This window comes from Hetaerina americana, unplaced genomic scaffold (assembly GCF_022747635.1).
Source record: "Hetaerina americana unplaced genomic scaffold, ioHetAmer1.1.p SCAF_51, whole genome shotgun sequence".
NCBI lineage: Eukaryota > Metazoa > Arthropoda > Insecta > Odonata > Calopterygidae > Hetaerina > Hetaerina americana.
Window position 1 is genome coordinate 449,844 of NW_027287107.1, and position 27,153 is coordinate 476,996.

The window sequence follows — 27,153 nt, forward strand, 5'->3', positions numbered from 1 at the left end:
ATTCATATGTTAGGGCATGCTCTAAATCAGACAGAGAAGATCATTTGTTTGATGCATACATTTGTTGAAGGGGAGACATTCATTAAACCAGACCTATTAAAGTACTCTAATGAGAAAAACACTGCCTTGAGTTTTAAAATATTTTCATTTCTTTAAACATGAGATGCTCTGTCCCCTTTTAAATTATGACAAAAATAGAGGAGAGAATGATTCTTTTCGGGCCCTTGCAAGGCAATGTAAAAATGAACCTGATGGGAATCCAAGCTATTATTTTGCCATTATTGTTTCAACTGGAGATATTGATTTTATTATTAGTTTATTTATTAATTTTATTGATTTTAATATCACCATATTAATCTCCAATGCCTTTGATTGGTTTATTGGTACATATTTTCCATTTTCATTACACTGAACAAAAGATTATCACCCATAATCAATAAATGTATGAAAGCTCACACATTTGAATTTGACTTTTCCTAAGGTTTTATTGAATGATATAAGGAATAGTTAAAGGCAAAACTTGGAGTGCTAATTCTGATGGATAGAATATCACAGCAATTATTTTCAGTAACGTTATTGAAGAGGATGTGATTATATGGGATAACATGCATTTTCTACAAAATATATGATGGTAAAATACATGAATTTATGTTCTTAAAAATCAATTTTCTATCATTACTGGCTTAAGTTTTGATTGTGAATGACATATATTATTTTATAATGCTTACATGGCCATTACATAAGCAATGGCAATGTTCCCCTCATATTATAAGATTTACATTAGTGAGCATTTGTAAATGAGCACCTGCAGTATGGGAATTACAGAAGTTTACATGCAAATATTCAATGAAAGATTAACTTTCATTAGCAGTTGATTGATTCATGAGCAACCATAAAACCAAAGTAAGGACCCATTAAATTCTATCAGAAATTTTTACACCTTTCCTTAAATTATATTTTCCCAAATACATAGAAGCTTTTGTAATACTTTTCTTAAGAGGATAATTATCAGACAATTAGATTTGTATTCAAACCCCTGAGATTTAACTTCCTTTAAATCATTTCATTTCCTAATTTTTCAACAAGAAAAGAAGGTAGCTAATAATATTTACTCTCTGCATTGGGTATGCAGCTATTCTCAATAGGGATATTTTATCAGTCCTTTACCAAAAAACATTTCATTTCAGCTCCCTGCTATATCAAGAGTACATGCAGTATGTGTAAGGGGATATACACTTCATTTGTGGTATGCTACTCTCTGCAGATCCTTCATTTCTGAAGGATATCTAGGCGTCACATTCATTCTTAATGAAAATAGGCTCCCAACTTGCCCTTAAAAGTGGGTTTCTATGCTGCCGATTGGATCGTCTAGTGACCTTTAGAAGATGATTCTCACTAGCTGTCATTAAATTTATCTCATCACATACAACAAAAAAATAATCCTCAAAGGATTGGTATGAAATTTATGTGCTTGTTTTTGAGTTTGTAAACCAAACACAATCAAGTTTTTCCCCCACGAGAAAAAAACACCAATGTATTCATCAATGTTGACAATCTTTAACTAAAAAAAATATGTTTTCTTCAAAGAAACACCAGATGGTGCTGTTGTCGTGTGGGGTAGCTTGCATGATGTCACAATGAGGCATCTGTCGCATGAAGGGAGCCAGGCTGTGATGTTTGCTGCCCCCCACCACCTTGTCCACTGCCAGGCCCGCCTCCATGGCCTCCCGGTGGACTCTGCCCTGCCACCGATGCTTTACTCGCTGGCTCCTCATCCTTCCACTTGTCCATTGATCGTCTTCGGGCATTCATGAAGAAATTCCCCACTGTCGTTGGTTCAAGCCCAAGTTGTCTTGCGATGGTAACCTGCATCTCCTTCGATGGCCTCTTAGTTTCCTGGAATGTTGAACAACATCTTTTACAAAAAAATCTGTGTTGACATAATGATCATTTTCACAGATAAGAAAATAATTTAAAATTCAAGAACTAACAATATTTACTGCATCAAAATGTACATGGCTTGGCAGAAGATGCTCATTGGTTGAAGGCTAAAGGAAAGTAACCAAGTGGTTCAATTACTAAATAGTGTTTTTGGCTAAAAGCAAAAAAATTGCTTTTATACTCTCACAAGAAGATTCCATGAGGAAATATTTAAGGTAAATGGAAACTGATTGCTGTAAGCTTAGAAAACTTATGATTAAAATAATATATTTAATTTGTTAAGAACACTTGTGAGAAAGCAAACTAATGAGCCAGCTACCCACCTCAATATGTGAGCAGCATAATTAGAAAAAGCACCACCAAGTGCACCTCACTCATCCTCTGAAGGCCAACTGAGAAAAGTTTTCAATTAATTCTTATGCACTCTAAGATTTTACTGATTTCTGTCTAAGAAAGCTAACAAATATTCTCCATAGAGTCATTCAAAGACTTTTGCAGCTATTATTTCATTGTAGGAAATTGAAACCTCTCAGCAGCATACAAGAAGTTTTTGTGAAAAATTGTTGTGTAATTTAACATTTTCTATCAATTTTACCTGAATTTAAGTCTAAATGTGAGTGAAATGGAGCCAAAATTTTAACAGCAGGCCGAGAATGTGAAGGTGACCTGGTGAAGCCAATCACCTTAAGTATCTAAGTGCAACATATATAGCTAAATGACCTCAAATATTATATGAGCTTGAAATCAAATGCAGAGTCTTCAACTGATTAGTTGTTACCTCAACTGTTCCTTTGCATGATGCTCATCATCAATTCGCCATTATCCTCCTCTGGTGGTCAGGAAGGTAGCTGGCATTCAGTAAAACCTTCAATCCTTACCAAATTCAGGTGTCCAGTTCAGGGACTTGCAATTGATGCTAGATATGGTTGATAATTCCATTTAAAATCTATTATTGCTTTTTTTAATCCCTGTGCAAATAACCTAACTACCTATAGGTATAAAATTCTAAAACCATGGAAAATAATGATGTGTATGCCTACGAGTTATGGAAATTACCTCTTACAAAACAATAACATCATAGATGAATAGATGTTTACAAAATAATATGTGCATGTTTGTTAGTTTTGTTTATTAATTATTTATCATGCAAAATAATATTGCATATACTGTCTATCTATATTCTTTCAACGTGACCAATACTGGTAAAACATCTGTGTCTAAATGAGTTTTGTGGAAAGTGTTAAATAAACCAATGAAATATAATTTTTGACATTGATGGAAAACTTAGTACTCTAAGAAAAATAAATTTATAATTTTGGATTATCTCAGTGCAAATGGAGGAAAACATGTGACCCTAAAGACCCGTTGAATTCTAACAAATCCTGGTAAGTCAGAAATGCTTTACAGAAAAAGGTATATAATAGATAGATATAATTTGAAACTGAATAATGTAATTTGTTAATCATTCAAAGTCAGTCACTAATGCCCTACTTGGTGTAAATTTGCAGCTGTTTTTAATCTATTGCGTAGACAAACTCTTCACCTGATTTCCACTCACACTACGGACTCTGCTGACATGAACAATTTCAGGTTTAGATAAAGTGTTTTATCAAGTTCTAGTTAAAAAACCAGGCCATTTCAATCCACTCGCTACTGCATGTGCAGATGATGCTGAGTGAAATGAACACCTTCAGTCTATGGAGTCAGCCTTCAATATTTTATGCTGCAATATGCACTCTTACTTAACTTGACATAAATTAAATTGAAGAAGGGAGAGCAAAAGACAACACAAAATATAGAACATCCTTCACCCAGAGACGGGATTGTGTCGATCACGTCTCTGAAAGTGAAATCAAGTATGCCAACAATCTAGTAACCGAGAATCAAATCATTCTGACGTGAAACTATCGATTAATTTTGTCCAATTGACAGTGAGGCTGAGCACCTGTCACTCTCACTTGCTCGTCAAAAGAGTGACGGTCATTTTGGAGTGCTATTGTGTCCGAGGCGGATTGGATATCAGGTGCAGAGCTTGCGTTCGGTATCTCCAGCTGTGTGAGGAGGCGTTGACCATGGTAAGATCGGGTTCCGGATCGTAGGAGAACAGGGGGCGGTTGGGCATCGGGAGCAGAGACAGTGGCTCGGTGAAGAGTCCTCCGCAACCAGAGGATAGGGCTTCCTTCAGGGCCCCCCTTTGAATAAACATTTTTACTCAGGCATTTGCTAATTGTTCAGGAAAAATCCCTGGATTCTTATCTATCCATGTTCCCATGGCCACCCTCCCCATTCTAGGAGGGCTTTAAGGTCCCTTCTGATATGATGACGTGGACTCCTGGAAACACATTCCTCCTTGTTGCACAGGACTCTCCAGACCACGCCATTGGATTCTTTAATTTTATTTATTAAATCATACAAAATAAACAATATGCAGCAAGTGGTGCTTCTAAATATGTCCAAACTTTTGGCAGACAGAGGCTACTGGATACAAACACACTTTGTCAAAATTTCTTTGGTTCAGCTAAATTTTAAGGAAAAACTTGTCTATTTAGTTCATAAGGGCACTTTCTGTGATAGTATTCACTCAATATAATTTCATCTGCCTATGTTCTTTGGCACGATTTTCATTTCAGGGGAATTTGTCCAAAGTCATTGCCATAGAGTTCTCCTTAAAAAAAATAGTTCTTCTTCCCCAGCTCAGAAATAACTAGGGCAGTCAAACGGTACACATTTTTCACCACACAACAATAAGAATTTAAATCAGGAGAACTTCTTCACAAAAATAAACTTGTCACTCATTTTCTTCGCATATTGTGCCTTCTGAAGTACTACGTTTCTTCTTGTGAAACTTTGCCATGCTTTTGCCTCAAAGTCATCACATTGGCATATTTTGTTAGAATAAGCACTTCCATTTTAATATTAGCATGGTAATAATAATATTTTTATTTTCCATGACAGAAGCATCCAAACACTGAGTTGAAATGTGTTCAGAAACACAAGATAAAATGGTAGCCTTTCTCAGAATGATCTTAATATTCATCATCAACCCAAGGAATAATCACAATTCTTCATCTGTGAATATGGTTGGTCACTATCTTCACATTATTTGATTGATATGAGGATGAATTAATATTTATAAAAAACTAAACTGAAATAATGTTGCAGTCATGTACTCATCCAGTTATATATTTCAGTAGGACTCCTTTTTGTACTGCATAATGTTGATCTCCATTATGGAAACATTTTTGAAGCCATGCCCAAGTAAATGATACATCTATTACTGCGACATATTAATTATGCACTTTAGCTGAACCATTGGAACGTTAGTGAGTTGAGTTTTCAACTTAACGCCTGTCATTCTGTTCTTAGGAAAAAATCCAGAAGCACACTATTTCTGGAGGCTATTTTAGATAGTTCTTTGATAAAGCAAAGTGGTGGGCAAGTGCTGTTTATGGAGAACTATGATGCAGCAGGAACTTCTCAATTTTGAGTGCCTTGTAGCTTTCAACAAATCCATTTTATTCACTTTCACATTCAAATTCACATGAATGTATTATCTTCATGCTTGTTAAACCAAGAGTTGGTTTTATATGAAATGTGAAGAAATATTTTATCACTCACTTCTGCCCAAAATATGAGGTAGGAAGATTTTTAACAAAATACACTTACTATGAGAACTGATAGCACTTTCTAAAAGGTTTCTTGAAACTCGATAGATAGAAGAATCCATTGAAATTTTACCACTTAGCAATAAAAACAGTAATGTGCAAAAAAACGTCATTGGAAGTCTTTGAACTGTCTTATAATCTTCATTTTGACTGGAATTTCCTAGGTATTTCTTGACAACATTTCACCGAAGAAAGAGCCAAGATATTTTTTGAAGTTCACCTTCAAACCCAGACAACAGAACTTTCATTTTCATAATATCACAGATAACTTCATGAATTAATTGGTTATTTATGTCATGGAAGTAATTGAACACACCCAGACACACTTCCATAATCTATTTAAATTTATTTCATCTGGTTACATTTGTGAGTTATGCTCATGGGTATATCCATTTCTTCTGGGAAAAATTATTCACCCTGGCAGGACTGTACTCTCACCACTGAGGATTCCTCTCATGTAGTGGAAAATCAATGCCATGATTTTAATGTTCTCACATCATTACAAATCGCACTGATAATTTTTATAAATGAGTTACACCTCCATTTCACTCTTCTTTCTCCTTACCAAGGTTACTTAGCCATTGTTTTCATCATTGATAGCTAGTATCATATCTCTCTTCAGAATGCAGTTTCTTTTAAATATAGACATCACAATCACTATGATCACCGGGCCAGTGTATACATTTTAGGTCTTTGAGTAATAAGAGACATACACTATTGCCATCACACTATTATGGCCACATGTATTAACTCAGTTTACTTTTTATGATTTGCTCCTTTTTATTTTCCCATGCTTGTATGATTAGCATATGAATTGAGGTAACAAACTGCAGTTAGAAGCTAGGTTCATCTCAAAACAGATTCAGCAGAAATTATAATTATGAAATTTTATAGCTCTCCTCTCAATCTATGGCTTAACGGACTATCACCTTATATCAATTTGATTCCTTTCCAAAACTAGATCAAGACATAAGTAGCTTGATTTTTATTTTTCCTTCATCGTATTCATTTCATTGCCATTCATCTGCAAGATATTTTTAAGTGCAGGCATTTTGAAATAGTTTATTCACATTTTTTCAGACTTTAGCCAAATATGAGAAATCACTTGAGTAAATGGAATGACTTCCACTTTGGTCCCCTATAATTCCTTAGTTCCTTAATTGCAATCCATGTGGCAGAGTGACTAGGTGACTAGTAACTAAAACTCCATACCAATAACACAAGCTGAAAACATGAGCCATATTCATAACAATTTTTCAGTGCATGTTTAGACAGGCACTGCACACTTAGGCTTGAATTCACTTTCACACGAATCAAACTGCTTTAATGCTTCACAATTCATCTTGCATATTCCATTTAAATATCTCCTCAAATTCTTTTACGGAGACTGCAGAGGTTTTGGAGGAAAATATTCTTCTATTCTTGAACACTTCCAAATGAATTCCTCAGGAGACATAAGGCTCAGAACAAAATTACACTTGTGAATTTTATATCCAAGTCATATAGAACTTCTTCATCAGTTCTTTTCCCATTAGTACAATGACACTTTTCACACAGTTCTTTCCATTTTTTGTTAGATGTCAGATTTTTCCATTTTTTTATTGATTTAAAATATTGGTAATTCACTCATACTAGAGCCAGGAAAGAGGTTCATTTGAGATATATTGTAGTATGGTCTCCAATGTTAGGGCTTCAGTAATTTTTACATACACCCATATATAGTTTGTTTTCAATGGTATATGAATTATTACTGCTAGTCACATCATCATAGTATGTAAAGATCTCCTCCATGGCCTCAAAAGTTCTCTTAGATGACTTGAGATTAACACTAAGTTGTAGGCATATGTTTTCAAATCGGAATGTGATTGTCTTTAGGTGATATTTCAATTTTTCATAAAATTACAAGCAAATTTGGAAGCACAGGAGAATTCACTCATATTTTTAACTCAGTGTTTCACTAATTTTGACATCACTAATGCACTGAATTTGTGATCACGTCTGAATCACGTGCTTTTTATGTTATTAAGAGTTAGTCTACCACACGGTAACTTCATATTGATAAGGTATTATATTAATATTTTAATGCAGTAATCACCTTATTTCTACTTAATAAAGGCATGTAATAAAAAGTGACCATTAGCCACATGTAGGTGGCAGCTCATGGTGTTTAATATGCCCAAATTTATCTGCAGCTCATATGCAGAAACTGTTCCAACAATTGGAATAGTTCATAATTTTTAGCTACACATAGAAATTTGGCCATTAATGAAAATAAATGTATAGATTTCCACTGTGGAAGCTTCATATGATGCAAGTGAAATATGCACTTATAATCTCTTGTACCAGAATGTTAATCCTCATTAGAACAATTTATTTCATCAAGGGCCAAGTGTGGACTAAAAAAATTTATCATTGAGAAGCATGGAAAAGATAATGATGAATAAGTGCTCAATGATTTATCATAATGCAAACAGTGAAGGGCACCTATAGCTCCCTTTGTAATGACCCCCACTTGCCAACAGCCCGTTCCCCCGAGCCCGACACAGCATGTTAAGCACAATGATTAAATTCACTCATTTTTGTTTCCATCAGCAATGCAACATGAAGGGAATTGAGTTAAACTCTCCTTAAAATTTCTCTTTACACTACAGCATGATTAAAAGAGTTAGAAATGAGATTAAATCACACATTTATCTTTCTGTTCAATCTGTGTTAGTGGTTGTGGTCACTTGCATCCAATTAACTTCAAATATATTTCAAGAGTCAGATACTTTCCTCCACTGAAAGAAGATCCCTCAGCATGGCATTATTTTTGACAAATTGCCAGTGTTTGTCAAAAATCTGAAGCCCCTCAGGGCACAACTCATTGTAGTACCCCTGTGTGACACATGACAGAGTTAACTCTCTTAATACTCTCCACTGCTGTTCATTCTCCTAATTCTTCAGCAAGCAAGCTGGAGATACCGAACTTATTCAATAAAACTCCATGGCAAATCTCCAAAGAGGCCATATACACAGAGACTTCAATCAAGACCAAAGGGTCCCAGCATGTGGATACCCTGAGATCCAAGCGCCAAGGACGACAGGATTTTGGGGAGAATTATCATCTTTTGCCTTCCATATCTACTGAAACATCACTCCCCACATACTTCTTATCCTGTTTGACTCCTTCCTTCGATTTTTTTTCATTTTTTTATCCTGTTAGCTTTTCATTATTGAGCTCTCAAATATAGTCCACACTGGGTGGACGAGGCCTCACGGAATTATTATCTCTCGCCTCTTTGATCTCGGTTACTTGGATTATTCGCTCACTGTGATGGATGGATGGAAGCCCACGTGGAGTCCACGTGGGGCGAGGCCGTGTTTGGGGTCACGGGTTGGGGCTGAGGGCTGAGACACAAGGGTGCTCAAGTTGGGAGCAGTGTGAAGAGCCACAATAAGGCTACGATTTGAGACCCAAAATGGGACGCGGAAGCCACCTTAAAAATAGCCTGCAGAGTACGCCGTTGGAGGTCGGTGAAAACCAACCGCGGCTTCTTGGGTGCGGGCGGGTGCTCTGGTTGGGTCTGTGGGTCTTCTTTCCTCTTGCATGCTGAAATGGAAGAGAGTAACAAACACCGAGTGTTAACATAACGATCTGGAGAAATGGTGACCATTCTTTGATACCTACTTCAATGCTTTAAAATATTTCTTTTGAGTAGAATTCTATGTGAATGGTCAATTACACAGGATTCAATAATTCCTTCATCAAAGATGCAGAAAGAACATATGGATCTGTGCCATTGGTTGAGTAAACCCATCTGGTAGAACTTGAACCCAGAGACTTCCCTTAAGCAAGAACTCTTCCCCATTGCAACTGAGACCACCAGAAATAGCTTGATTATTCTGATTGATTGATTCTAATTGAGTCTATAGCTTATTTTGCATCTGAGAGGCTAAAAATTATTCAACTTAAAGCATTGCTTAAAATTCAAGGGATCTCAGTACCATCCAAAAGTAAAATCCAGCAATATATAGTTTAAGAGACATAGTTACAAAATAAATGAAGGCAAGGGGAACTATATACCTATATTTCTTAGGTGAGCTAAATGAATGCTTCATGAGCTGAACTTAGTAACAATTCCCCAGTAATTTTATTTTAAAGCATATTTATTATTACACTAAGCAGCTAATTTTAGGTATACATACATGCTGATTTCATTTTAACACAATGCAACTGCATCTAATTTAAGAATGATCATGCACCTCACCTTAATAAAAAATCAGTATATTTTAAGAATAAAAATAAAAGATTATAATAAAATTGTGCATCTTGAAATTTCATACCATGTGATATGCACTAAAATGTAATGCAATTTTCAATGCCTACTAAGCATAATATTTCCTGAAAATTCAAAATAAATATTTCTAATCCTCACTAATGTTTGATGGTAACGATATTTGTAGGTCATGATACTCAATACACCATATTACTCATCCTCATATATAACATGATGAACATTAATTATGGTATCTACATGATAAAAAATTATTTTGGAAATCTGATCTGAATGTAAGATGTCATGGTGCAAAACAGCATTGTATTCCTGATGAACTCAGGAAGTGCTAATGTGTAGATTAAATTGCTACTCGGCATGGTTCTTGAATTTTTTAAAGAAAACTTATTTTTTATTTAATTATATTACTGCCATTTGCAACTGATACATAATTGACAAGAGAGAATCTCTCACATTTATTGCCAATGATTTTCAGAGAACAATTATTTGAGAAAACATGGGATCAAAGTATATCAGAATAATTAAAAAGCTACCACTGAGATTAAAATTATTCATGTTAACTCTTAGATCCCTTAGCCCATTTTGGCCATATTCAATAATTTTTAGTTCCAACTGTTTAATATTGTGTTCTAAATCCCAGGAGCTGATTTATTCTCAGTTTATAAAAGATAATTTTACCGGCATAAAAGTTATTGGCTCTACATATATATATATTTTTTGCATTTGCTTTTTGGACAGCTTGCATACTTAAAGTATAAGAATATTGTATTAAGAGTAAGTATGTTGTGCATAAAAATAAAAGATAAACCATAATGGTGACATATGATAAAATAGATTTCTTGTAAAGAGCTAATGAAAACCCCAAATTGCTAGCCCATGGATTTCCTTCAGTTTATCATAAATTTATTGTTGCATTATTACTATCAAATGCTTCATTGACTCCTGTCATAGGGAAAAGGAGTCAAGCCATTTTTAAATTCGGAATTGATTCATATTTCCTTGATGCTGATGTGCAATAAATGTTATAATAGTATGCAACATTTAAGTTGAATGGAAATAGTTGCATTAGATCTAGACAGGATGAAACTAACTATGAATTTTTCATTACAACTTACATCCATGGTGAAAAAATATCATTCCTTTAATGCATGCAAACTATGAGAAGTTTGTACAGGGTTTACATACAGGATTTTCATGCAAAGATGAATTTTTAAATGTAAAAAATAATTTGGTATTCCTAGGAAGTGCCCATGAAAAATGAACCCTTTAGTATTGCCTTTCTTTGAAAGTGATATTGCAATAATCAAGAGGCCTTTATTTGGAGATATGCCACTTGTGTGCAATTATTTAAAGGATGAACAAACATTTTGTCTGCAGAACCAGATATTAAACAATAGCATAGATTATTAAAAATGTATTAACATTAAGGAACTTGAGACTAGGTTGGTACATATTGTGTTTCATGGAGTGACATATTTTCATGGTAGAAAATATTCAAGCCTATATAAAGGAGTTTTCTGATGTAGCCTTGGTCAGAATGCTCATTTTAAATTACTTAACTTATATAATTGCATCAATTCGTATAATTTAAAATAAATATTAATCCAAAATTTATAATGAGATTATTAAGTAATTTACTTGATAAACTGAATGCACTAGATTCAATACTATTCTGACTTTAATATATAGTATTTTACTCATGAATTATTCATATAGCTTGTGGCTCCAGATAATTAGTACTTAACTGTCATGCCTAATAATTAACCTAATTGGAGTTAGCAATCTAATATGTCATATTAATCTGGGGTTGTAAGAGGGGGGCATTAGCAAGTATCAATCAATACCATTACAACCATTTGTACACTTTAAATCATCCAAGGATAAATTCTTTATATTTTAATTAAAGGATGATTTATTTTTCATTAACTCATAAAATTTTATCATTCATAATTTTTGACCATTATTGAAATATTATGGTTCAAAATGACTAGATTTTTTAATGATTATATCATTTTCTTCATTCATTTCTAACCTTATATAGTATATGTAAATTTCAAGTCCTATGAGTAGGTTTTCATTATCAATGTGTAAGTATTCCTGCAGAGTTATTCTGAAACCTGAGGCTACATACAGCATTGGCCAAAAGTAAGGTTTAACCCACAGCAAAGTTAGTATTTCCATGATTCTGAGTGTTGGTGGCCATATCATAAGGCCTGGTCTTTGGGCGTAATATCATTTTGATGGGTATGTATGAAAACTATTTTCAGCATAATTAATTAAATTACTTTTCTTTCAACAGAATCATAAATGGAACTGCATGGAAGTTGTTGAAATCATCTAAAGACAAGGCTATCAGACAGGATAGAATAGACAGGAAGATAATTTCACAATATATAGTCAAGTAGAATAAATAAATATGAAGAGAACTGACTAACTAATCTATCAACATTATTATAGCATAAAATTTTCATGAAATAACAAATTCTCAAGATGTAATGATGTTTCTTGTCATTGCATTTCAGTAAATTTAAATTCAAGAAGTTCTCTCGGGTTTCGCCATACGCCGGGAAAACCTGAGATCCTTCATTAAATTTTAATTTCTTATTGGTGCTTGTGGTCATCAAGGCATTTCATGTTTTTTCATGGGAACCACAAAAGGACCTGGGGGGATGGGCAATTCAGTCAGATAAATCTGATGAGTAATCATGGGTTTCAGCTCTAAGATTTCTCCAATGGATGATTATGGAGTCCGCAAGCTAATATAATAGCAGTGGCAAGTGTTACAGGAACTCTTTTTGAGGCAAATACTATGAAAGTATCGACTAGGGGAAAGAGGTAAGAGCCTGCAATAAATAATTATTTTCCATCTTAATCATTTGTTTGTTAATATGATTAAATGATCGTGTTTATACTTTTTGATTAAGTTTATAAAGGAAAAAGTCCATATTAATATTTTTAACGTGCTTGCATATTTATTTCGAGATTAAATTCTAGCATAAAGTTTTTCCTCTAACATACTTGATGTGGCTCTTTTATGATTATTACAGCATATTGGCTTTTTTAAGGTATGAAATAAAATTTCTGTGTAGATGCAGTTGAACAGCTAGTCATTTAGATGAATATAAATCAACTCTGAAACTAACACACTGGACTAAGTTTAAATGCTTAGATCTTGTGATAGTTTTCCCTATAGCGTCACCTTCAAAGCTTTGAACAGGTTTGAAGAGGTAGCTTTGGATGCTCATGTATACCTTATAAAACATGCTCTTACACTTCAGAAGGATGTTGATTGTCTCTCAATCCAAATTCATTCCAAAATGAGATCATCGCTATAAAGAATAAGGGCTCGTCATATTCTCTTAAGTTCTTGTGCTATGTTTGTTTTTCCTAAGGTTCGACTTTGGACCATTTGCCTAGCAAATTATAATTTTACGGCCCCTAGACCAATTGTAGGGTCCCATATTAAAGATTGTCCACCAACATCGGGTACCAACAGATCATATTATTGCTCTGGGGTCAAATGTAATATTGATTAACCCATATACTTTTACCCAGTCATACGAGTTTCGGAATAGCCCTGATGATAGTAATTGAACTATAATTAAGCTTTGCTAGACATATAACATGAGTTTTTAACTTTGAATACTTTTAAAAGTTTAAAAAATTAGACTTAAAAAATTTTTTGCAGTGGATCTTGAACCTAGAGGGCGCGATGTCTCCTCTAATAATTCATGTAAAATAATTTGTAATGTTCATGTATTCGGCTGCAAAAATTTCGGGGAGTGGGTATTTGAGATTGGCAAAACATGCTTCTCCTCTCTCCTCTCCACCAATATGTTTAAATTATCGGTGATGAGCTGCGTTTTGATAGACAGAGAAGGAATAATTCAAGCCGTAACAGGAAATAGACCAAGTGTGCACCAATAAGCATATGTCATTCCTTCTACCTTTCCTTTTGTTCAGACGCGAACTTTACGGGAGTTTAACATCAATTAATACACAACCCTAACATTTGGTAAATTGTTATTCAGGGCATGCATTTAGCGATATTATATCGGATAATATGGCTCGATCATGAACGAAATAAGAAAAAGTGACCGGGCGGGGGCTCGTGGCCCGGATGCAATCACGCAAATACATCAGGCGGAACCTCCGGTGTCGCCACCGTTAACGCGGGGAATGAATTGAACGGGAGAAAAAAAACGGAAAACATTACCGAATCACTAAAGAACGAGAAAATATATCCCTCGAGTCGATGATCTTGACACCATGGCCTCCGACCCCTCCTTCCCAAAACCCCTACCTCATCCCCGTCGATTCGAGAGGTGGGAAGTTTGGCGAAGCTGTAAGCAAATGACGTTTTCGCTGCGATTAGAGTGTTACGGGAGAGTTGGTGGTGGTGATTTTGAGGGATACGGAGGGGAGAGAAGCAGAGAGCGTAAAATAAATGTTCGGATATTTAGAGGGATTGCGTGGGGGGGAGGGGTGGAGAGAGGGTAAAGGCACCAAAAGGGGGTTAGCGGTAGGAAGGTGGGTCGTGAGGAAATTACAACGGCGTAAAACTCCTCAACTCATCACCCACGAAACCCCGGCGTAGGGGCCTCGTGGAAGGTGCGGAGGGGGGACCACGGAGGACCTCGAGTTCCATTTGGTTTATTGTTGCGCGCGCGAGAGAGGGGCGGGTTGAGCGGCACGATATGCCGGCGTCTCCGCGGGGGACGGGAGGGGGGAACCTCCCACTCGCGCCCCTCTTACTACCCCCCAGTGCCCCTGCCAAGCCCCCGCTCCCACCGGATTGCGAAACCCCAACAACCAAAATTACTTCCAAAGATTAATATCAATTTCCGATAGCAAATCGAATTTCCAAGAGCTCACCTCCCCGCCCCCGTCGCGCATGAAAGGTGGGGGCCATGAGAAACTCGAAGCGGGTCGACGGGTTGAGTTGGATTAAATGGGGAGCGATCACGGAGGGATAGGATGGATGGGAGATCGGGGGGGGGGGCGTGGGCTCTCTTTTTCTCGGTGGGGGAGGGATTTGGAGACGCGTGCGGGGAGGATCGGGGGCGAGTGTGCCCGGCCAACGGGACACGGGAAAGAGAAGGCCGAGAGAGCTCTCGACGCACGCCACCTCAGAAATTCGCCCTAGACGTTTCGGAAATGACGGAAACGCAGTCGTTTCTGTCCATCTCCTCTCCTACCCCGCCCCAACCTCGACCCTCCAACCTCCCCGCTCGCCTCCACCCTCCCGTCCCCGCTCGAACCCCCCAAGAGTCCGAGTGAATCGTCAGGGCAGAAGGAATTATTCACTCTCCCTTCTCTGGAAAGGAAATCACTCACTCCATCACCCGCCAACTCTCTCCCTTCCCCGCTCATCTAACACGGCAGCCCGAGCGTTTTCCGATTCCTCCGCACACCACTCCTCCTCCCCTGTTTCACGCCGTGGGTGGGACACATCCTGCACGATGCTGCTACAGCAGCCCTCCCTCCGCACCCCCCTCTCCATCACCCCCTGTCGACTGACTCGCTCTTCCATTTACCCGGCTCCATCATTCCACCCCGTGCCGATTACTGCAGAAACCCTAGCCCGCGCGCGCTCGCCTCCCGAGGAACGCCGTTCCTCCGTTCCCGCTCCGAAATCGGAATTGTGCGGGGGTTCCCTTTCTCCCCCTCCTTATCCTGATCGAAATTGTTGAGGGCGGCTAATGTCTCACCTCCACTCGCCCCCAGCGAGACAGTAGAGACCACCCGCGGTGGTCCTACATCATCCTCTCCCCCACCCACCCTCTCTCTCCCAATCGACGGGCCAAATTGACGCTGGCCATCCACACACGTCCAATCTCCCAGGCCCCACGCTTCCTCCGACGCCACATCGTCGTCAACCCCACCCCCCCATGGGGTCCCCCCCTCAACGCGCGACCAAAGGTCTGTATTACGGAGGATGGTCAACTGAGCACACGACATAATGATCGGCCCAACAGTACATCGTTCATTGCATCGGTGGTACTCCCGATTTCATTCTAAAATCGTATTATTTTCAGAGATTGAGATCGCTTCGTCACTTCGAAGATCTACCGAGATAACAATTTTGATATAGACAGCAATTAGATTGACGTCACGCTGATCGTACTTGGTACGTGAAATCTTCAGCATTCTTCCCGGCCCCATATTTAGATTACAAAGTACTTGTACGGTCGACTTGGCGCGTGGAACGCCAGAGTGGGCATAATTGTACGTCACTTATGTCGGAGGAGTGCCTTGCTGGCTCTAAATATTTCTGGTATCAATTTAAGTGATTGAGATCAATTTTACGCCTTTCAGGATTAACTATCACACCCTTTCCATGATAATGATTATTAAAATCGCTGGGCCCCTTGAGGAATGATTGTGTCCAAAGTAGGAGAGAGAGATTGAACAAGAGTAGTGAGACATGATAAGGTCATGAAAGAATGAGGATTGGGTGTATGGGCCAAGCCTCACTGGTTTGGTGAGAGAGAATGTTGAGATAGTGAATGAAAGTCAAATTTTAGGATATCTGAGAGAAAAGTGAATGACTTGGGTGGATGAGGCGGAATAAAGCAAGGATATAGCACTTTTCCACAAAAAAATTATTTTGTGGAATTGTGCTGTCCTTCATTTATCATGCATTCCTTCCACTGCATCAACCCTAGAACTGTTTATCTCACGAGATCGGGTGTGCTGAGGAAGTTTCGGTTGGATGTGGTGGAAGAGACTTCAAACACAAGGAAAATTAAATTTCTGTGGAATGGTAGAGCATATGAAACAGTGTAAAAAATGTGCGCGGATGAGAGATACATGCAAGGATAGGGTTGCATCGAAGATATTAGTTAGAGTATACGTTTTTCCTTGCAACGATGAACTGAAAAAACACTAGATTAATTTAGTCACTGATTTATCTAAATAAGTAACTGGTTTCGACGTTTTCGAATCAACAAAACGACAAAGTAGTTAAAAGTAAATAAGTTTGGAAAATAACGAAGTTTTTCAAACATCTTGAGTAAACTCAACCAAGTGAAAGCAAATAGATTCTTTCCATTCACAACTTCACTGTAAGTTCTTCTTGACGCTACATAGAAATGGGACGGCGTGAGGATCAATGCATATATGATCATTAGTTCCACGACGATGACGACGCCGCTCGAAGCCGTCAACCGAGTTTTGTAGTCCAGAGCGAGGCCGAAGATTTCCTTCCCGCAACCCCGCCCAATTGGAATATTCAAAAAATACCATCCAGACGACTCTCTTTTGAGCTAAGGGAAATGTGTCCCGATTTTAAGCTGAGAGGCCGAAGCGCGGCAGATATTTTCCTGGTTCCGGTTATCCGAGCGGAAAGGAGAAAAACATGCACGTGGGATAGGCCCATGAAGTTATAAGGTAACTGTCATTACAGGGTTAGCGACACAATAAAACGCACGGGAAACTCCCCAAGCACCAACCATACATGTCCATTAACTAGCACTACACCTGTTTACCTAGTATTTCATTTCTACGCATGGCTGTTTACTCAGTGATATGTCATCTCCGTATCATTAGATTCATGGGAGGTTTTTGAAAGGTGGCGGGGTATATCTTGAAACTCTTCCCGAAAACTTTTCCCGCTTCCTCGTACTCTCTTCGCCGGCAGCCCCCCCTTTTGCTTCCCCTAAGTCACTCCTACGCCCCTCAACTTCACCCATCGATAATGACACCCCACCCCTATTTAAGATTTCTATCCAAACAAGGTGATGCCGTATCGCGGTGAAACTGTTCATTACATTGAAGAAAACTATTTGCGAAAAAAGTATGTGTTTCTGATATGGTGCTCTGTCACCTCATTACAGCTGATCACTACTACAGTTCAATCTATTCGCTTATCTTCCCTAATTATTCCACCCTGAGGTAATTGGTAAAAATGAGACCGTTTTTCATCAGCCACCCGTGGGTGTTGTCATTGGGAATTTAAAGTTCAATGACACGAAGTGATGAACTCTGCACCCTTGTTGATGCACTAAAATGCCCTGCTCGTCACTGAACTTGGCCGCTGGAACTGAAAAAATGGAAGGGTTCCCCTGCGGTTTTGCCCTCACATCTCCGGTAAATGTTATGAGGTTGATCAAAGGGAGGATTACAGGCCACTTTAACTTGTTTACATAACTTTTGAACGAATATTTTCATTTTATTTGAAGACACTGAATGACAGGTAGGTAGCAGGTTCTCCACAGAACTAGATCGCGGTACAGGAAACCACTTTTCTCTGAGATTCTTCGTCGTGATGTTATAGTTACGCTTGATTTTATTTCTATTATTTAATTGTGCATAATCAACCAAATTTGATTATAACACACACGGAAAATTCGGAGACTAATATCTTGCTACCAACTCGACGGATATGTAGTGAATGCGGTCAATTAACATCGACTTATTTTAAACAAACACTCAATATATCAATATAGTATCATCTCATATGACAAGAAGAGATATACGTGTATGCTCCTGGATTATTCAAATTCATTGAAGTATTTTGGTAAACGTCTAAATAGTAGGAAGAATAAGAGCCAAAGAGGGAGATTTCAATGTTTGTAACTCTCTAATGTACCTCTTTTTGAGTGTTAGATGTTTCGGGTCATATACAAAAGTGATTTCAACGGGAGTAGACAGAAAGTTAACTCAAGCATCAGAAAATTATTTGATATGAGTCTTGATAGAAAGCATACGGCTCTAATTAAATTAAATTTTCAAATTCGTCACAACCATTTTCATATGATACATTATTTCTTGCCAATTCCTTAAAATTGCTGTCCGAAAAGTGAAAAAGACAAACAGTTATTTAAATTCCCATTACGTTATCCGAGAGATTCGATATTGGGACCAAATGGCGGCAGCAGTCCACCCGAAGGTTGGTTTGATAGATGACATTAGGCATCCTAAGTATTATGAACTGTACTTTTGGGCATGGATTTAACAATTCAGGGTATGGGGGCCAGTTCCTTTCCTTCCTCTGTGCCTTCTGTGGTTTCCCATGAATAGCAAGTGACCGAAAAATTACGTGGCTAGAACGAGCCTGATGTCCAGAGGTATCACCACCGTGCTCAAATGGGCGTCCCTTTGAACCCAGGCCCTCCCGCCACCAATCATAACGCTCTCCTGACTGAATTGCCACCCCTTCAAGGAACCTCGTATTCCTACCCGATCCCTCAACTAACTTTCCGCTCTGATATTGGTCAAACACAACTCAAAATGATCCGAAGCGATGGACTCACGGTACTCCAACGGCTAGGCCATAAATTGGATACGGGGCTTCTTATTAAAAAATTTCTGCTCCCCACCCAGTGCAACCTTTTCATTCTCCACCCGTCCACCCCACTCCTGGGTGAGGCGAGAACAACGGAGTCTCCCGAGAAGGCGGACCAAGGTATGAGGGGATGGACGGGATGTGAGGTGAGTAGGCGGATGGGGGGAGGGCAGGGGTGGTCGGACGCCGCCTTCCACACCCACCACGTACCTACTTCCCCGCCTCCCGGCACTCATTTCCCATTACCGGTCCATCCTCTGGCAAAACACTATCCCCTCCCCGCGCTTCCCAGGGACCCCGCTCCCCCCGGTTCTCCAGCCCTCCCCGTACACCTGGGGCCGTGCCCCCGCCATCATCATCACTGCCCGCCATCCTTCAAGTTGCCTCTTTGTCGCGGGCGAAAACTAACAACGGTGCAAGTTTTCGACGTCCGCCCACGATGACCACCAGGGGGCGAGGGGTTAAAGGAGGAATGAGTAGGAGGAGGAGGAGGAGTAGGGGGAGAAAGGAAGAGTCCCGCAGCAGGTGAGACCATTCCCAGGGCCGGCCGGTCTGCCGCTATTCGTTTCGTCGAAAAATACCCAATTTATATTTTTCCCTTGTTTACTCGCAAACGGGAAAATGGCGATTTGAAATATTGCTCTCGTTACACGACCCCACCTCTTCTACCGTCCGCCTCTCCAGATCCCCTCTCCCCCGCCCCTCAGAACGACCCCCCTTCCCCGTGGGGGCGCTGCCCGATGCTGCCCATCATCAACGCACGCCCCCTCCACCTAGCGAGCGAGCGCCCCACGCGTCTCCAACCCCTCTCCTTGGATTGGCTACACGACACAGGGCGACGGCAAACAACGGGAGAAGGCGGCGTGGAGGGGAAGGAAGGGAGTTCGGGTGAGCAGAGGACTTCGGGTGTGGGGAGGGACGCCTTCGCTCCCCCCGTGGGAGAGGACGGGCGGCGCGTTGAGGCGCCCTCGACTGATCGAAAAATAACACAGCAACGCGTTTCCACCGAGGAGTAGATACCACCACCCATTCGTGCTTTTAACGGCGTGCTCCGACTTCGGCCGAGGTCGCCTCGCACCACTTCCACGCGGGTGAACGGGGAGCGTGGGAAGGGTGAGGGGAGATGATGGGGAGACGATCACTTGCCTTACTTAAAATTAGCCGTGTTGTTGGTGTGAGTTGCGGGGAGGGGCCTTTCACAAGAGCTCCGGGCACTTGGTCCATTGCGTCGACCCACATTTAACCTGCCTGTCACATGCAGCCTGGGGACAAGCGCGCCGAGTTTAGGGGCATGGAGATCACCCACCAGACGGAACTGATGTTGCTTAATTTGGTAATCTAAGAGGAACTGGTGTTTCCTTGCACCCAATGCATGATTGTTCAGAAAAAAATACTTTTTCATTTGTCGAATTTCTCTCACAATAAGCGGAAATCCTGGATCATAGGTAATTTCAGTTTAAAAAAAATTAGTTTTGAAAGTAAGAATGTAAATATAAAAAACATGTTGTCACCGTTCGTTCACGGTGGTCAACGGAATGGATTACTTCGAAATATCAGACTGTAGTAAGTTCACTAGGGTCATGACTTTCAATTTTCCTGAAGAAATTTACCAGAAAATTATAAAATTATTTTCGTTTTACTTTTCGCCAGTTTCGCCAATGCATACATTGACGCAGCACATTTCCACTCACAGACTTGTTTCTCTTTTAAACCTCCCTTCACAAATGACAGTAGAAGAGTCCTCATTTGGCCGAAATCGAAATTCGAAGACGGCACGCGCTCGGTCATCTCTCGACTGTTGAGGTCGAGATAAGAATGAAAGCGGTCAATTTTCACGGTATCCGAGTGAGACAACTCTCGCCAAACTGCACGCAGGAAGTCCAGGACAACAAGAGAGCGCAGAGTGCGAGCAGCGCCCGTCCTCGTTTGTCGCACTCACTCGCATCTCTGCCCCATTTGCACACTCCCCCATTTCTTCTTCTTCGGCTTCTGCAGAAGACTTTTTTGAAATTTAGTTGTCATCGCATAATTTCCCCTCTGCGATTAGGGAAACCTCAAAACTCTGATAGCGTGGTACGTTTTCTCTATGAGGTAATCAAATACTGACATTTAAGAGTAACTGAATATTTTACACAATTCTCTACCTGCTCTTTATGCTCGCGGGGCCGTTTTTGTTTGAAAAATTTCCACTACATGCAATTTGGTAGTGGGAAGAAGCTGATGATTTTTATTTATGAAATTTATGTAATTAGTGCAAACAGATAAGATCAGTTGGCTATACTATGCTTCCCTCTTTTTTATGAGCATTAATTTTCTTTGGCCATCGCGATTTCATGTTAGCAGTATTAGTATTCCTGGTTCAAATATTTGCTCAAAATTTGGGAGAAGAGAGCACAATAGGCTAGTAAACACATTACCAAGTGCGCAAAACTCTCATTGCCCAACGGCTGTTAGTAGTAGAATCATTTAATCGGAAAAATTAATGTGATACTGATAGAGTAATCTCATTCAAATTATAAAATACCGGACTGATAATTTTGGAGTGAATTTAGGATTATTATTAAGACTAATTTCCTGTAGATTTATAAGAAGCCGACTACTTAGGTTCTAGGAAATATCATCTTTTTAAGTTCCACCTAACATCAGATTACATAAATAAATACACTAAAACCAGCATTAAATTAAACCACTCTTCAACTCCATGTACGTTTTCCCAGACTCCTTTCATTTTAACCAAAATTCCCATTATTTTCCTGCCTCCACTTCGTTTACCCAATATTATTCCCTCTATCACAATATTCAGAAGCTCCGTGCCATTTGATTTGCCCTGTATCTTTAATATGCCCTGAATCGCTGTTTCTCGTCTCCTCACTGAGATGTGTGTGTGTGGAGGAGTATGGAATAAGTTAAATGGGCGTAAAGGAAAACGAAAAAAGTTCTAAATTTGATATGGGTGGGGAGAAGGTTGCTAGGGAACAAAGTATAGTGGTAATATACGCAGGCATTGGAGTCTCACAACGTAGGCCGTATTTTGTAATCTAATTTGTGAGTGTACGAGTCTCTCGCAGTATAACTGAGTGGTGCTCACAGCGAATCTCGGAAAGTTTGACCAAGTATGCACATAAGGTGTGCTAATATGTCACCCAATGAGTCAACTTGTGGATGGATCAACGGAGAGGACTCGGGAAATCTATTGAGTGGCATCATACCCTGCATGCGCGAGTCAGGGTACGAACCCGAGCCTTTAGGGTTGTCTCAGGAACGAGTAAATCACCCCACGTGCTTGATCTACAGGTACTGTTTCCGTATAACACATGAAATAACTAAATCATCGACTACATATAAACCAGAATTATGGACCATGTGGCGTGTGAAATTCACACATTGTCGCAGGGGGTCCGTTTCCTGTTCCTATCCCTGAACACTGAATAATTAAACCAAGTATTTTTTACACTGAACTTTATTGCACTACTACCAATTTCGATTCTCAGGCGAAAATGAAAATAATATGAGAAAATGTAAAGTTTACTTATTTAGTGATCATGAGTTCTCACAAAGTAGAGCCTAAGACCAATAAATTCGAATAGAGCTCTAATGTTCAGAGAAACCCGGATTTGAACCAAACTCTACGGTCGGTATTTGGGTGATTATAGGCGAATTTAATTTGAGAAATTATTGAAAAAAACACGTCGCCATGTCTCACACCTTACCGTTATATCTCGACCGGTTTCAACGTAATAATTGCGTCATTTTTAAGAGATTTTCGAGACCTCCTCGAGAATTATATGATTACTACGGAAAATCCAGTCGAGGTGTTAACTCAAGGTGTGGAATATATCAAAATGGTTTATTTTTCGAATCTCCGGTCAATAGTCATTAGTCAGCCTAGTGACTGGCTAGTGTAGCTAGCTACACTAGCCAGTCACTAGGCCACCGCGAGACGAACGCAAGCGGTCTGAGATCGGGAAAAGGAAGTGATACGTAGTCACCTTGAACGCAGTTGATTTTTATGAAAAACCATAATTTCTGTCTGACGATGACGCGACGGGTATTATAGCGCGCCGTCGACAGAGACTTGAGTCAAGTTCGGAATGCTTGGCCTTCCCCCTGCCACAGGGGAGAATGCATTCGACTACTCCTTTTGGAAGCGAGCTGAATCACTCGCAATACGCCAACGCGAAGTTCTGAGGAGGGGGGGGGAGACGATTGGGGGAAGCCTACCCCGGGGGGGGAGGGTGGAAGGAGAGGGTGCGCGCACTAACTCAACTCGACCACCTTCGTTGCCAGGGTAACGCCGGCTAGTTTACGTTTGCCGGGGAGAGAGCGGCACGCAACCATCCCCACCCTTCCCCCGGTCGGGCGAATATGATCCCACGTAATTATTCATCCGATTCACGGAAATCTCTTGGATGGATGCAAGGGGGACACTTAGGTCGGACGTAATTGCCTGTCCGGCCCCCTGCCCTCGAAAGGACACTCGAATCCACACCTTAGAGGAGCCCAAGTAAATCCTTCGGGCGCCCGAACGGTGGCCACACGCAAAATTTGTGTGCGTTTAATTTATTCACGACCCGAGAGACGGGAGGAAAAAATCGGAGAAGTTAAACGTGGCCCGTGGGGGCGTTGAACCGGCCGTGTGACCACCGTTGCTGCCAATTTTCACAAAAGGGGACGGTAGATTCCCTCTCCCCGGGGTCCCCGGCTTGACTCCCGAGCGCGGAAGGCCTTTTAAGTCGCGTTCCGACGGCTCTTTAAAGCGTTTGTCTGTCGATTATGCAGCATCATTATGTAGTATAGAAATTATTGGATTTCCATTATATTGTCTTACTTCTTTACTCCGTATTTCTGCAAATATTATCAAAATCTAATACTTATTATGTGTTCTTGATTGATGGAAGTATTTTTATCCCTTACTTAGTTAACGTGCATACTAGAAAATTTTAAAAGAGGATAGTTAGTTTCTTGGTTTGACTGATTTCTTTCCTAATTATGATGGCCTCTTCTTCATTAATATGGCACTAGTAATTTTTCCTTGCCTTAAATGGTAAAATTGTCGCGTAATCATTCATGTACGGTGCGTGAACATAACCCTTTGCATACTGTGTGCGTGCTTGTTGTGGATGCATTTCCTTTGCCACCGAATTGCATGGTATCATGTAGATATAGATGGGATATCTGTTGCGGGGACTCTTACACCCAGATCCAATGGTATTTTCGGTCGAGCAATAATCGAAGAACCTATATGCAATTGGAGATTCCTTTATGACCGCATCATGTTATCACGGAGTGGCGTAGTTCAGGAGTGTGTCAGAAAACCCTCTGTCAAGCACTCCGCGACGGCTCCTTCGGTACATTGCCGACTTTAATACCCACACCAGAATTTCTCTTTCTTACTTTAGTTTAACAACCGGGTCCATAAGCCCGTTTCACAAAAATTAATTTTCACGTAAAGTTTCAGTTATCTTTTGTGATATAGCTCATTGGGTATTCCAGACCCAACACCGACAAACTCATTTCGTATACATTCTGGTAAGAAACAATGGCGAATGAAGGGTTTACGAAATCGAAGTTCGCTTTTGGATGGCGCAGCAGAAATAACAAGAATCGGATACAACGAAATTAATAAATTTATATGATTTCAAACCATGCGAAGTTATTTCTCTACGCTCAAAGAGTGCCCGACAATTGCAAGCATACTGTGACGCTGGCTCTAAAATTCCCATCATTGTGCACCTGATACTACAAATGATCTCGTCACATGATCGTTTAGTCTATCGTTTGAACTAGAACTGCTGCCATCCTTGAACATCCACACGCGAAATATCCTTACGACACGCGATTTACTCGCCCACCATCAATGATGATAGTGACCTCCTCGGGAGTTGACCGCCTTCAGCTATAATTCAATTTCCAGGGCACAGTGAAATTTTTAAAGCGCCATGTGGATTCTTCTCCCCACAATCGAACCTTCCATTATCGGTTCCTCCTACTCCGCCTCCTTCATAGAGAACAATGACTTGCATTGAAGGGGCCAGCCGCCGCTGATGGCAGATCGCAAAATGCAGAGAGCCCGACTCTTCACCATTTCGTCACCAAACCCATCTCCTGATTGGGATCCGAGTTCACCATCTGCTGAGGTCGGACGGTGAATTTCCTAACCTCTGCACCACGTGGGTTGGCTCATCGTCCCCTCACGGACATATGCCTCCCTCCTCCCAGTTGCCCTTCCCAACCTCCCGCCCTCGACCGCCAGATCTCTACCGTGGTGGAATACCCGGACGAATTTCATACACCGAGCACATTCAGCAGTACTTACGGTAGGCAAGATTAATTTAAATGCACGAGTATTTTGATTTGTACTGGGTCAAAGCGTGGCTATCAAATTCAACAACAAAAACAATACTTTTTCGATCATATTGTTATAATGAGTCGTTGGCAGGTGGCTTCGCTAAGGGGATGAGATTGAGTCATGTCCGTACTATTCGCTGTTTAATGGTGAATGGAAAGAAACTCCCGCATTCAAAATACAAAATTTAATGCTATTACACGAGTTGAAGATTGGGTTTTCTACTCGGTACAGACCGTGAGCAACCCAGGAATGATTGTTTAGGTAGACTGATTTAACACATTTCCAAGCGAGGCCGCTTCTTTATCGATACGGGACGAATGATAATATACAATACTAAAATTGTAGTCGGAAACAAATGACAACTTATGTATTTTAGCTTTAACAATGACTTTAGGGTAGCCAGTAGAGGAGTTATACTGACTGTAGAGACTGAAATGGGTAGGTACTAGCGAAAGTAGTTAGGAACATACAAGTTATACCCTCCCTTTACTTAACGGCTGGCGTCCTAACACCCCCGCCACGTACCCTTGGGCTGGGTATTGAGTAAATTAATTTGTAGATCAAACTCATTTGTGAATTATCGATCCTATATGAGTGGAATGCTACCTTATAGTTGATGAATGCGTTGCATGCTTGCCCGCCCTTTTTATTTAGATTCCTTATTTGTGTTCTTATTGTAGTCTGTGGATTGGCTACTAACAGTATAATATTCGTAATTTTTTTATACGCATTACTATTAGATGTTGTATGGTTGGTATCCTGTAGCCCCCATGAAACGCAGCCTTTCGGTGTCATGGGTATGTGGACGCAGTGGAGTAGAAGTAGAATGGCTGGTGACCTAACATCCCCAACAATAATTCCGTCTGACGGCTTGAGGGATAGCTTATAGATAGATAGATACGTAGAAGAAATATTGGTTTTCCAGTGTGCTAGAGATATAGTGACTGATAGAACGGAAAAGTTGTATTCAGAACTTCCCCATGAATTCCTCAGCCTCAAGTGGCAACGAGAGAAGTGGGAAATAAAACAAATTGTATCCCAAGGTGGTCACACGGGACAAGTTTCTGTACATTTCTTTCAAGTCAACCCAGAGTCAACTCCTATGAGGTACAAAAAACGGTGCAGCTTCGAGAGAATCACATTCAATGACGACTTAGGATTATTGCAACATTACCCATCTTTGCAGCTGAAATTCTTCGGGGATTGGAATTTCCGCGGCGTCCGAACTCCAGCTTCTGCTTACACTGGTGCAGTTCTGTTGTCCAGGGTCACCTAGTTTACAGTTCGCGCAGGTGTTCTCTTTTGTTATTAGCAGTCACGGTTTCAGACTGCATTCGCTTCTGACTGGTTATTCTAAACAGCTCGTAGGGAAAGAGAGAATATTCTGCCCTAAACTCTTTTTCGTGCGATTCTCACTCTGTTTCCACACAATACTACTACTACTGTAGGCCAAGTTAAATATTTGGGGGTAATTATAACACAACGCCTTTTATAGGGAGCACATATCAGGATAATATACGGGTCAGCCTAAAAGAAACTCGACTTCATTAAACTGGTGGTGGGGAAATGTAATGCGATAGTTAAAGATAGGTGTTATTTTGCTTTAGTTAGGCCACATTTGGAATGCACCGC

The 27,153-nt window shown here is 40.1% G+C and overlaps 1 protein-coding gene across 1 annotated transcript in view; it reads right to left on the reverse strand.

The window, feature by feature from the left end:
- Positions 1 to 519: 519 nt before the first annotated feature.
- The window catches only part of onecut (homeobox protein onecut), a 294,852-nt gene continuing 268,218 nt past the window's right edge, over positions 520 to 27,153 (reverse strand). Inside the window, exons 4-5 of the mRNA XM_071593120.1 lie at positions 9,086 to 9,198; positions 520 to 1,896 (exon numbers count right to left, since the gene is read on the reverse strand). Of these exons, the coding sequence (XP_071449221.1) occupies positions 1,633 to 1,896; positions 9,086 to 9,198 (377 nt within the window). The 3' untranslated portion in view covers positions 520 to 1,632. The remainder of the gene's footprint in view (positions 1,897 to 9,085; positions 9,199 to 27,153) is intronic.